This window comes from Caretta caretta, chromosome 11 (assembly GCF_965140235.1).
Source record: "Caretta caretta isolate rCarCar2 chromosome 11, rCarCar1.hap1, whole genome shotgun sequence".
Taxonomy (NCBI): Eukaryota; Metazoa; Chordata; order Testudines; family Cheloniidae; genus Caretta; species Caretta caretta.
The window spans coordinates 29,896,365-29,909,801 of record NC_134216.1 but is presented as its reverse complement, the minus strand read 5'-3'; the positions used below and the strand labels follow the sequence as shown (position 1 = coordinate 29,909,801).

The window sequence follows — 13,437 nt, the reverse complement described above, 5'->3', positions numbered from 1 at the left end:
ATCTTAAACATAAAAAAGAAGCTTACAAGAAGTGGAAGATTGGACAAATGACCAGGGAAGAGTATAAAAATATTTCTCGGGCATGTAGGAATGAAATCAGGAAGGCCAAATCACACCTGGAGCTGCAGCTAGCAAGAGATGTTAAGAGTAACAAGAAGGGTTTCCTCAGGTATGTTGACAACAAGAAGAAAGCCAAGGAAAGTGTGGGCCCCTTACTGAATGAGGGAGGCAACCTAGTGACAGAGGATGTGGAAAAAGCTAATGTACTCAATGCTTTTTTTGCCTCTGTCTTCAAGAACAAGGTCAGCTCCCAGACTGCTGCACTGGGCATCACAGCATGGGGAGTAGGTGGCCAGCCCTCTGTGGAGAAAGAGGTGGTTAGGGACTATTTAGAAAAGCTGGACGTGCACAAGTCCATGGGGCCGGACGCGTTGCATCTGAGAGTGCTAAAGGAATTGGCGGCTGTGATTGCAGAGCCATTGGCCATTATCTTTGAAAACTCGTGGCGAACGGGGGAAGTCCCGGATGACTGGAAAAAGGCTAATGTAGTGCCAATCTTTAAAAAAAGGAAAAAGGAAGATCCTGGGAACTACAGGCCAGTCAGCCTCACCTCAGTCCCCGGAAAAATCATGGAGCAGGTCCTCAAGGAATCAATCCTGAAGCACTTAGACGAGAGGAAAGTGATCAGGAACAGTCAGCATGGATTCACCAAGGGAAGGTCATGCCTGACTAATCTAATCACCTTCTATGATGAGATTACTGGTTCTGTGGATGAAGGGAAAGCAGTGGATGTATTGTTTCTTGACTTTAGCAAAGCTTTTGACACGGTCTCCCACAGTATTCTTGTCAGCAAGTTAAAGAAGTATGGGCTGGATGAATGCACTATAAGGTGGGTAGAAAGCTGGCTAGATTGTCGGGCTCAACGGGTAGTGATCAATGGCTCCATGTCTAGTTGGCAGCCGGTATCAAGTGGAGTGCCCCAAGGGTCGGTCCTGGGGCCGGTTTTGTTCAATATCTTCATAAATGATCAGGAGGATGGTGTGGATTGCACTCTCAGCAAATTTGCGGATGATACTAAACTAGGAGGAGTGGTAGATACGCTGTAGGGCAGGGATAGGATACAGAGGGACCTAGACAAATTGGAGGACTGGGCCAAAAGAAATCTGATGAGGTTCAACAAGGATAAGTGCAGCATCCTGCACTTAGGACGGAAGAACCCAATGCACTGCTACAGACTAGGGACCAAATGGCTAGGCAGCAGTTCTGCAGAAAAGGACTTAGGGGTGACACTGGACGACAAGTTGGATATGAGTCTACAGTATGCCCTTGTTGCCAAGAATGCCAATGGCATTTTGGGATGTATAAGTAGCGGCATAGCCAGCAGATCGAGGGACATGATCGTTCCCCTCTATTCGACATTGGTGAGGCCTCATCTGGAGTACTGTATCCAGTTTTGGGCCCCACACTACAAGGAGGATGTGGAAAAATTGGAGAGAGTCCAGCGAAGGGCAACAAAAATGATTAGGGGTCTGGAACACCTGACTTATGAGGAGAGGCTGAGGGAACTGGGATTGTTTAGTCTGCAGAAGAGAAGAATGAGGGGGGATTTGATAGCTGCTTTCAACTACCTGAGAGGTGGTTCCAAAGAGGATGATTCTAGACTATTCTCAGTGGTAGAAGAGGACAGGACAAGGAGTAATGGTCTCAAATTGCAGTGGGGGAGGTTTAGGTTGGATATTAGGAAAAAATTTTTCACTAGGAGGGTGGTGAAACACTGGAATGCGTTACCTAGGGAGGTGGTAGTTTTTAGAAGTTTTTAAGGTCAGGCTTGAGAAAGCCCTGGCTGGGATGATTTAATTGGGGATTGGTCCTGCTTTGAGCAGGGGGTTGGACTAGATGACCTCCTGAGGTCCCTTCCAACCTTGACATTCTATGATTGCACCAGTCGTTGTTCTTGGAAAAACCTGCATTTGTATGCTCAAATCACAGACGCTAACTAATTTACATACCCAAAATTAAGGTGCATATTTAAGGCCAAGTTAAAGCCTCTTTGGAAATTTTGCCCTACAGATCCTATGGCAGTTTTTGAAATGGTTAGTATTCTGGCCAAACTCAAAATGAAGTTTTCTACTTATCTAAATTTTTCTCTTACTCTTCATTTCCACTCCTAAAATGTTACGTACTATTCGCTGCTGTTAAACACCAACTTTATTACACTGCCGAGTGAAGTGATGCTAAGTAGCCTGCATTTTTCTCACAGATGTTATGAGGCTTAATTAATGTTTGTGAAGTGTTTTTAGATGCTTAGGTGAAAAGCACTACAGAAATGCAAAATATTTATTACTTGTAAACTCATGTTCAAAAGTAAGTGACACTCTGCATTGTTACATATGAATAATCCCATGCTACACTCAACATGTTGTAGAATTTGCTTGGTACGACTTCTAGTGTCTCAGTCCTTGATCTCTCTGTCCTGCCTATACTTTATTGAGCCTGCCTGTGAACTCATTTACACTATTTCATACATTGCCTTGGCTTCTGATTTACAGCAGTGTAAGATTAGAATCAGGTTTGTTGGTTCTAATGATCAGGCAAATGTGTCTTACGACATCAGTGATAGGCGGTCTGTTCATTTAGGTTCTAATTCGGTCACACTTACTAATGCTGACCAATACCTTTCTCCAAAAGTAGTTAATGGGATGATTTGTAAGTGGCAGTGGCAGAATCTGCCTTCAAATATATAATTCCAGGTTAATTTGATAACCTACATGAACATAACAATTCAGAAGCTGTAAGTACAGAGAGCATGTCCACGTGTCAACTACAGTGAGCATGCCTGCTCTTTACCATTAAAGACTGCGCAAGGCTGATTGGGACGCTGTATGGAGAATTATGGAAAGGTTTCAAACTATCCTGAGACTTTGAGGCCACTTAAATGAGGGAGACTGATGGCCTCAATCATATCCTGTTTCCCATTTAATCTATACATGAAAACTAATATAAAGCCAATGTACTGTAAATCAACTGGTAACATCTTTACTATAAATTTGCAATCTCAATCTCACCTAGGTTGCTGCAGTGTATTTTAAGGAACAGCATATCACCTAAGGCGGAAGAATCCAAGGACATTAACAGATCAGCAGCCATGTGTTTAGGTCTATTGATGAAAGACAATATGCCCATTCTTCTCCCCATAGAAGAGACAGATTAAAAATACACAAGTTTTTCTTCATAGGCATAACAAGGTGAGCCATTACAAGTGAAATACATACATCTGACCAGATCTGAGGCTCAGCAGAGCAACAACAAATGTAATCAGCCGTGGCAAGCTGTGGCTATATAAAGCTTTGTATTAACTTTAAATCTTTTCAAGATGGAAGATATAACTAAAATCTAATGCAATTCTCAAATCTAAATACCTCTCCTGATCTTAGTGATTTGCTAAAAATAGCAGATGATATGTTTGCATACCTCAGTTTGAAAGCATATCCTGTTTACTTGTCTTTCAGCATAACAATCTCTTTCACAGGAGAAGAAGAGGCCCTCCAACTCCTATCCAAGCAGCGCAATGGGTGCAGAGTGGGAAAATGAGATGTGGTTGTTAAATTTCTCTTCTTTCTTTTCGTCTCAAATGATGATATAACCAAGAAATTTGTTCTTTCTGAACATCTCACTCTTGCTGTTGAATGACGTGGCTGCCTTCCATCTTCTTTACTCTTGCTTGTGCCACTTAATGTGCCAGGATACCACAAGCGTCATCTCAAGCTATTTATGGCAAGAAAAGGAATCTAAATTTTACTCCTTTGAAGTCTGAAATTCTAGTATAAAAGAATACCAAACATGTTTTGTAAGTAGGCCAGATCCATCAGTGATAGTTACAGAGAGTTCTGAAGCCTGTGAGTGCCATGAGATATTATAGAAGGCCTCAACATATACAAATCTCAGAACTTTATAAAGTCACCATGTCCTGGAGACAGGGAAAGTTGGTATTTTTAAAATGGGGACTTAGTGTTAAAATCAATGAAATTCACCTTGTACGCCAAGAAGCCACACAGAGAAAGTGAAAGGCTCCAAGACCGTATGAAAAGATATTCATGAAGCAGCAATGAAGAGAATTACAGACTGCTTTAATGAATAACATGAGTAAAATTTAATAATGGTGGCAAGTACAAAAGAAGATAGCAAGAAAGGATGTTGACCTACAGTAGTAAATGTTATAAGCATTTGGAGAAAGGGTATTTATTAATGTTAAGACACTCACAGTAGCAATGGTATGACTTCACTCACTTTAGATGACATTTTATAAACTTAGGGTATGTCTCCACTACGGAATTAGATCAAATTTATAGAAGTCGTTTTTTTAGAAATTGGTTTTATATATTCGAGTGTGTGTCTCCCCACAGAAAATGCTCTAAGTGCATTAACTCGGCAGAGTGCTTCCACAGCACCAAGGCAAGCGTCGACTTCCGGAGCCTTGCACTGTGGGTAGCTATCCCACAGTTCCCGCAGTCTCCGCTGCCCATTGGAATTCTGGGTTGAGATCCCAATGCCTGATGGGGCATTGTCGCGGGTGGTTCTGGGTACATATCGTCAGGCCCCCGTTCCCTCCCTCCCTCCGTGAAAGCAAGGGCAGACAATCGTTTCGCGCCTTTTTTCCTGAGTTACCTGTGCAGACGCCATACCATGGCAAGCATGGAGCCCGCTCGGGTAACCGTCACCGTATGTCTCCTCGGTGCTGGCAGACGCGGTACTGCATTGCTACACAGTAGCAGCAATCCATTGCCTTCTGGCAGCAGACGGTGCAATACGACTGGTAGTCATCATCATCGTGTCCAAGGTGCGCAGACATGGGCTCAGGGACTAAATTTGGAGTGACTTGACCAGGTCATTCTCTTTAGTCCTGCAGTCAGTCCTATTGAACCGTCTTATGGTGAGCAGGCAGACGATACGGATTGCTAGCAGCCGTACTGTACCATCTTCTGCCGGGCAGGCAAGAGATGAGGATGGCTAGCAGTCGTATTGCACCATCTTCTGCCGAGCAGCCATGAGATGTGGATGGCATGCAGTCCTTCTGCACCATCTGCTGCCAGCCAAAGATGTAAAAGATAGATGGAGTGGATCAAAATAGACCAGATTTGTTTTGTACTCATTTGCTTCCCCCCTTCCCCTGTCTAGGGGACTCATCCCTCTAGGTCACACTGCAGTCACTCACAGAGAAGGTGCAGCGAGGTAATTCTAGCCATCTATCAATCAGAGGCCAGACTAACCTCCTTTTTCCAATAAGAACAATAACTTAGGTACACCATTTCTTATTGGAACCTTCCGTGAAGTCCTGCCTGAAATACTCCTTGATGTAAAGCCACGCCCTTTGTTGATTTTAGCTCCCTGAAGCCAACCCTGTAAGCCATGTCGTCAGTTGCCCCTCCCTCCTTCAGAGCAACGGCAGACAATCGTTCCACGCCTTTTTTCTGTGTGGACGCCCTACCAAGGCAAGCATGGAGGCCGCTCAGCTCACTTTGGCAATTAGAAGCACATTAAACACCACACGCATTATCCAGCAGTATATGCAGCACCAGAACCTGGCAGAGCGATACCGGACGAGGAGGCGATGTCAGCGCGGTCACGTGAGTGACCAGGACATGGACACAGATTTCTCTGAAAGCATGGGCCCTGCCAATGCATGCATCATGGTGCTAATGGGGCAGGTTCATGCTGTGGAATGCTGATTCTGGGCTCAGGAAACAAGCACAGACTGGTGGGACCGCACAGTGTTGCAGGTCTGGGACGATTCCCAGTGGCTGCGAAACTTTTGCATGCGTAAGGGCACTTTCATGGAACTTTGTGACTTGCTTTCCCCTGCCCTGAAGCGCATGAATACCAAGATGAGAGCAGCCCTCACAGTTGAGAAGCGAGTGGCGATAGCCCTGTGGAAGCTTGCAACGCCAGACAGCTACCGGTCAGTTGGGAACCAATTTGGAGTGGGCAAATCTACTGTTGGGGCTGCTGTGATGCAAGTAGCCCACGCAATCAAAGATCTGCTGATATCAAGGGTAGTGACCCTGGGAAATGTGCAGGTCATAGTGGATGGCTTTGCTGCAATGGGATTCCCTAACTGTGGTGGGCCCATAGAGGAACCCATATCCCTGTCTTCGCACCGGAGCACCAAGCCGCCGAGTACATAAACCGCAAGGGGTACTTTTCAATAGTGCTGCAAGCTCTGGTGGATCACAAGGGACGATCCAACATCAACATCAACGTGGGATGGCCGGGAAAGGTACATGACGCTTGCATCTTCAGGAACTCTGGTCTGTTTCAAAAGCTGCAGGAAGGGACTTTATTCCCAGACCAGAAAATAACTGTTGGGGATGTTGAAATGCCTATATATATATCCTTGGGGACCCAGCCTACCCCTTAATGCCATGGCTCATGAAGCCGTACACAGGCAGCCTGGACAGTAGTCAGGAGCTGTTCAACTACAGGCTGAGTAAGTGCAGAATGGTGGTAGAATGTGCATTTGGATGTTTAAAGGCGCGCTGGCGCAGTTTACTGACTCACTTAGACCTCAGCAAAACCAATATTCCCACTGTTATTACTGCTTGCTGTGTGCTCCACAATATCTGTGAGAGTAAGGGGGAGACGTTTATGGCGGGGTGGGAGGTTGAGGCAAATCGCCTGGCTGCTGGTTATGCGCAGCCGGACACCAGGGCGGTTAGAAGAGCACAGGAGGGCGCGGTACGCATCAGAGAAGCTTTGAAAACCAGTTTCATGACTGGCCAGGCTACGGTGTGAAAGTTCTCTTTGTTTCTCCTTGATGAAACCCCCCACCCCTTGGTTCACTCTACTTCCCTGCAAGCTAACCACCCTCCCTTCCTCCCTTTAATCATTGCTTGCAGAGGCAATAAAGTCATTGTTGCTTCACATTCATGCATTCTTTATTCATTCATCACACAAATAGGGGGGACGACTACCAAGGTAGCCCAGGAGGGATGGTGGAGGAGGGAAGGAAAATACCGCACAGCACTTTAAATGTTTACAACTTTAAAATTTATTGAATGCCAGCCTTCTTTTTTGGGGGGGGCAATCCTCTGTGGCGGAGTGGCTGGTTGGCCGGTGGCCCCCCCGCCGCATTCTTGGGCATCTGGGTGTGGAGGCTATGGAACTTGGGGAGGAGGGCGGTTGGTTACACAGGGGCTGTAGTGGCAGTCTGTGCTCCAGCTGCCTTTGCTGCAGCTCAACCATACACTGGAGCATACTGGTTTGGTCCTCCAGCAGCCTCAGCATTGAATCCTGCCTCCTCTCATCACGCTGCCACCACATTTGAGCTTCAGCCCTCTCTTCAGCCCTCTCTTCAGCCCGCCACCTCTCCTCCCGGTCATTTTGTGCTTTCCTGCACTCTGACATTATTTGCCTCCACGCATTCGTCTGTGCTCTGTCAGTGTGGGAGGACTGCATGAGCTCAGAACATTTCATCTCGAGTGCGTTTTTTTTCTTTCTAATCTTCACTAGCCTCTGGGAAGGAGAAGATCCTGTGTTCATTGAAACGCATGCAGCTGGTGGAGAAAAAAAAGACAGCGGTATTTAAAAAGACACATTTTATAAAACAGTGGCTACAGTCTTTCAGGGTAAACCTTGCTGTTAACATTACATACATAGCACATGTGCTTTCGTTACAAGGTCGCATTTTGCCTCCCCCCACCGCGTGGCTACCCCCTCAACCCTCCCCCCACCCCATGGCTAACAACGGGGAACATTTCTGTTCAGCCGCAGGCAAACAGCTCAGCAGGAATGGGCTCCTCTGAATGTCCCCTGAAGAAAAGCACCCTATTTCAACCAGGAGACCATGAATGATATCTCACTCTCCTGAGGATAACACAGAGAGATAAAGAACGGATGTTGTTTGAACGCCAGCAAACATACACTGCAATGCTTTGTTGTACAATGATTCCCGAGGACGTGTTACTGGCCTGGAGTGGTAAAGTGTCCTACCATGAAGGACGCAATAAGGCTGCCCTCCCCAGAAACCTTTTTGCAAAGGCTTTGGGAGTACATCCAGGAGAGCCGCGAATGCCAGGGCAAAGTAATCCTTTCACATGCTTGCTTTTAAACCATGTATAGTATTTTAAAAGATACACTCACCGGAGGTCCCTTCTCCGCCTGCCGGGTCCAGGAGGCAGCCTTGGGTGGGTTCGGGGGGTACTGGCTCCAGGTCCAGGGTGAGAAACCGTTCCTGGCTGTCGGGAAAACCGGTTTCTCCGCTTGCTTGCTGTGAGCTATCTACAACCTCATCATTATCATCTTCTTCTTCTTCATCCCCAAAACCTGCTTCCGTATTGCCTCCATCTCCATTGAAGGAGTCAAACAACACGGCTGGGGTAGTGGTGGCTGAACCCCCTAAAATGGCATGCAGCTCATCATAGAAGTGGCATGTTTGGGGCTCTGACCCGGAGCGGCCGTTCGCCCCTCTGGTTTTCTGGTAGGCTTGCCTCAGCTCCTTAAGTTTCATGCGGCACTGCTTCGGATCCCTGTTATGGCCTCTGTCCTTCATGCCCTGGGAGATTTTGATAAAGGTTTTGGCATTTCGAAAACTGGAACGGAGTTCTGATAGCACGGATTCCTCTCCCCATACAGCGATCAGATCCCGTACCTCCCTTTCTGTCCATGCTGGAGCTCTTTTGCGATTCTGGGACTCCATCATGGTCACCTCTGCTGATGAGCTCTGCATGGTCACCTGCAGCTTGCCACGCTGGCCAAACAGGAAATGAGATTCAAAAGTTCGCAGTTCTTTTCCTGTCTACCTGGCCAGTGCATCTGAGTTAAGAGTGCTGTCCAGAGCGGTCATAATGGAGCACTCTGGGATAGCACCTGGAGGCCAATACCGTCGAATTGTGTCCACAGTACCCCAAATTCGACCCGGCAAGGCCAATTTAAGCGCTAATCCACTTGTCAGGGGTGGAATACGGAAATAGATTTTTAAGAGCCCTTTAAGTTGAAATAAAGGGCTTGATCGTGTGGATGGGTGCAGGTTTACATCGATTTAACGCTGCTAAATTCTACCTAAAGTCCTAGTGTAGACCAGGGCTTACATAATAAATGCAGGGAAGCCCAACTGAAATCCTGGCTACAGTTCAATAGACGTCCACAAAATATGTTTCTCTCTGTTTGTAATGAGCCAAATTTTGCCCCTGGATATACCTACATGGCCCCTCATTGCAAATATGATAGCAAAGACACTTCTCTTTGGTTAGTCCTGACTGTATGTCCTGCCTTCTGCATATCAGTGAAGTACTCACTGAATTTTTTGAGAGCCAATGTATTTTTTTCGCTTCTCAATTAACTACTAGAGCTGGTTTAATAAAATTGGATAAACATTATTATTTGATGAAAAACACACAATTAACCAATGAATCTGAAGAATATTCAACCAGTTTTACTAACTAGAAATTTATAATTATGTCCAAGCACAATCAAATGCATTTTACCTTTTTCTGCTCTTCTGATCTGTTGAGTGAATACATACGTATACCTATTTCTGCATAATATATTGTGTACCCAATAGACTGTAACAGCTTCAATTTCAGATTTAAGTAAAATATAAACTACAGGAAGAACAGTTGACAATATAACAGATATGCTGATACAATCTTAAGCAAAAGTGGGAAGCAATGATATTAATGTATTATGATAAATTAGAATAGTTAATAAGTAATCCATTTATATGTCAGTATATTACAGCATTGCAGTAATACCAGAATCCCAGTTTTTCAATTGTGACGCTTGCATTAAGATGGTTAATTCTACCTTTTGGTTCTTAAATTAGCATGTACAAGCAATGTTTTGCTCTCCATTACATAGATGTAAATTTGATTTCAGCTTCCAAGATTTCAATATTTATTCGGGATTTACACCGATGTAACAGCAATGCTTGACAGTATGTCTAAATATGATTATTTGAGCACACAGGTCCCAAAGTCAGCAACCAATGTGAACAGGTGCCCTAAGTTAGGCATCCAGGTTTGAAAATAGTGCCAATAATATTTACTGGTAATTTATGAAAATGTGCAAAGCCTTTATTTACATGTTAAGAAACCATTTCAAGGATTATCACAAGGGCCCCTCAAAATACAAGTATAACTCCCCTATATAGGCTATGGTCCCCTAAAAGAAGTTATGTATGCTAAGATCATATTTTCTAAATCATGCTGCTCAGCACTTAAACCCAAGAAAAATCTTGCGTGAGTGCCATGAATGCTGTTCAGTTGCCCTGTGTGCAGAGAGAGTGTCATGAACTACTCAGCAAAGATCCAACTACCCCAAGAGCTAATTAAAAAGCAGCCTTGACAAAGAAAGATTCTTGTTGCTGTTCAGTCCCCCTATGCCAGAAGAAGAGTGCTACAATTCAAGGCAGCGAGTAGGCTTATTGAGAGAACTGGAATTTTTAGAGGTCTTGGCTGGGAAACCGAGACCCCCTCCACCCTGCAAGGAAAAAAAAAGACATTTCACATCATGCGTAAATGGAATCAATTTACAGCAGCAACCAAAGACCCTCAATTCTTGGGGTGCCTGAGGGTGCACACTATGAGAACATGTGTTTTGAGAAAAATTGGTGCAGCGAGGTTCACGGCTGAAAGAGCAAATAGGTTCCCTCCCTGCCAAAATGATAACTTTAATAATAGCATTGAATTCTGAAATTGAGCACGGCAGGTAGGAAATCCCTGCATGGTTTCCATGAAATACTGCACTTCTCTCGGCCAAAGCATAATTTTAAAGCCTGAGGATTTCCCCTCTGAAAAATACAAAAAAGCTCACCGGTAGATATACACCCTGTGCTATGTAGTTGGACCTAATTATTGATGCACCAATTTAAACTTTACTGTGAAAATGGGAGTCTGAACTTGAGGACCTACTGTCATCTTCAAAGAAATATAGAATCACATTACAAAAAATATTCCCAAATGCTTCTAGAGCCAATAAACTTTCATTACAGCCAATTTAATAAATATGGTTTTGAAGGGCACATATTAGCCCCCAAGTCAAATCCTTCACAGCAGCAATAGGAATTACTACATTGCTGTGAATTATGTTTCACTAGAAATACTACATTAAAGAGAAGGTTTCAGCATTCTGGATGCATGTAAGAAAAGAAACAAGGTTATAAGAAAATTAAGGCTCTGGTGTAGTTTTCTGAGCTTGAGATGGAGAGCTGGTGTAGCACATGAGTGGGGGCCCTAAGAGGCATTACCCTTGCAGAGACATGAAGCCTCAAAGGACCTACAACTAAAACACTTTTTGATAATCCTTTTCATACACGTATATTAGATGATGCCTACACTCCTTCACTTAGTGAAGCCTCACAGATGGCCAGTGCTTGTCCCTAATTCTAATTCTTTTCTCCAGCTCAGCTGGAAAAAACAGAGTTTAAATATTTTTAGGACAAAATAAAGAGGGGGAAAAAATCAGAGTAAGGAAACAAAAGCATCAAAGAGAAATTAATAATTGTAGATACTCTGTGAGAGTAATCTAAGTCTAACTGAATCATGAGAAGAGTTGCTGCTTTGCTGGCCTAACATTGAGTTTATAAGATAGTAACTGCATTTTTGCTCAATGCCACAGCAAAATACAAGCCTCAGACTGGAAGAGCTGGTTGCAGGATCCTGGACTGAATCCAAAGAGGTAAAGAACATCATAGATAAGTTTAAAATCTATTAGGAAGGAAAGCCCAATGCCTAAACTGGTATCATAGAATCATATAGAATCACAGAATATCAGGGTTGGAAGGACCTCAGGAGGTCATCTAGTCCAATCCCCTGCTCAAAGCAGGGCCAATCTAAATCATCCAAGCCTGACCTTAAAAACTTCTAAGGAAGGAGATTCCACCACCTCCCTAGGTAACCCATTCCAGTGTTTCACCATCCTCCTAGTGAAAAAGTTTTTCCTAATATCCATCCTAAACCTCCCCCACTGCAACTTGAGACCATTACTCCTTGTTCTGTCATCTGCTACCTCTGAGAACAGTCTAGATCCATCCTCTTTGGAACCCCCTTTCAGGTAGTTGAAAGCAGCTATCAAATCCCCCCTCATTCTTCTTTTCCGCTGACTAAACAATCTCACTTCCCTCAGCCTCTCCTCATAAGTCATATGTTCCAGTCCCCTAATCATTTTTGTTGCCCCCCGCTGGACTCTTTCCAATTTTTCCACATCCTTCTTGTAGTGTGGGGCCCAAAACTGGACACAGGACTCCAGATGAGGCCTCACCAATGTTGAATAGAGGGGAACGATCACGTCCCTCGATCTGCTGGCAATGCCTTTACTTATACATCCCAAAATGCCATTGGCCTTCTTGGCAACAAGGGTACACTGTTGACTCATATCCAGCTCCTCGTCCACTGTAACCCCTAGGTCCTTTTCTGCAGAACTGCTGCCTAGCCATTCGGTCCCTAGTCTATAGCAGTGCATGGGATTCTTCCGTCCTAAGTGCAGGACTCTGCACTTGTCCTTGTTGACCCTCATCAGATTTCTTTTGGCCCAGACCTCTAATTTCTCTAGGGCCCTCTGTATCCTATCCCCACCCTCCAGAGTATCTACCTCTCCTCCCAGTTTTGTGTCATCTGCAAACTTGCTGAGGGTGCAATCCACACCATTCTCCAGATCATTTATGAAGATATTGAACAAAACTGGCCCCAGGACCAAGCCTTGGGGCACTCTGCTTGATACCGGCTGCCAACTAGACATGGAGCCATTGATCACTGCCCATTACATGGAGCCACTGATCCATACTAGGTTGGCTAAAGGGAAGATGATCATCTCCACAGGACAGCAATGAAGATTTTACTTCAGAAAAAGGAAACTTGTCCATTTACAAAGGTTTGTGTGTGTTACCTAGAGTGGAGTAGGCTAAGCATTGTAAATACTACATGACATAATTTAGCCCAATATACAATTATCTTTTTCCTCATGGGGATAGTTAAGAGGAGAGTTATTCACTGTTGAGCAGGAAATTGCTGGCGAATTTTTATACTAGTTCAAATACGGTATCTATGTTATAAGGGCAGGATGAATTTTTGAAATTCTTATTATAGCTATCTTATTGTTAGGGAAGTATGACTTTTTTTATAAGTAAACATACAGAACCTATATATACAGTATTGGAGATCTCGTTTCCTATTTTTTCACACCTTTGCTAATTATTCAGTTTATTTTCCGCAAATTACCTTAAATGTTTAATTTTCTAAAGAAAGTAAAAGACAAAAACCAAAAACACAAAATTGAGACATTACATCCAATGACAAAATCATGAATGCAGATCAGTTAATTGGCATATTGTTAGGAGCAAAACCTCCAATGCTAAAATCTTGGAGATCCATCGGGAAAACCAACAATTTAAAAAAAAGAAAAAAAAAAGAGGGTCTTTATTGTGCAAAGAAACAGAAAAGGGAGTTA

The 13,437-nt window shown here is 44.1% G+C and overlaps 2 protein-coding genes across 5 annotated transcripts in view; both read right to left on the bottom strand.

Annotated features, from left to right (window-relative positions):
* Positions 1-13,437, bottom strand: part of KCNJ3 (potassium inwardly rectifying channel subfamily J member 3) — a 298,653-nt gene that overhangs the window by 157,744 nt on the left and 127,472 nt on the right. The window contains exon 3 of one of the 4 annotated variants that reach the window (XM_075117835.1): positions 3,641-3,765. The exons of the other annotated variants lie outside the window; for them this stretch is intronic. Coding sequence (XP_074973936.1) covers positions 3,761-3,765 — 5 coding nt within the window. The 3' untranslated portion in view covers positions 3,641-3,760. Of the gene's footprint in view, positions 1-3,640; positions 3,766-13,437 lie in introns of those variants that run through there. 4 annotated transcript variants of the gene reach the window in all.
* On the bottom strand, positions 7,004-8,732 carry LOC142068529 (uncharacterized). The gene is made up of 2 exons (XM_075117837.1): positions 8,137-8,732; positions 7,004-7,550 (listed from the first exon to the last, which is right to left on the bottom strand). The coding sequence occupies exons 1-2, from the start codon at positions 8,720-8,722 to the stop codon at positions 7,039-7,041; spliced, it is 1,098 nt and encodes a 365-aa protein (XP_074973938.1). The 5' UTR covers positions 8,723-8,732; the 3' UTR covers positions 7,004-7,038.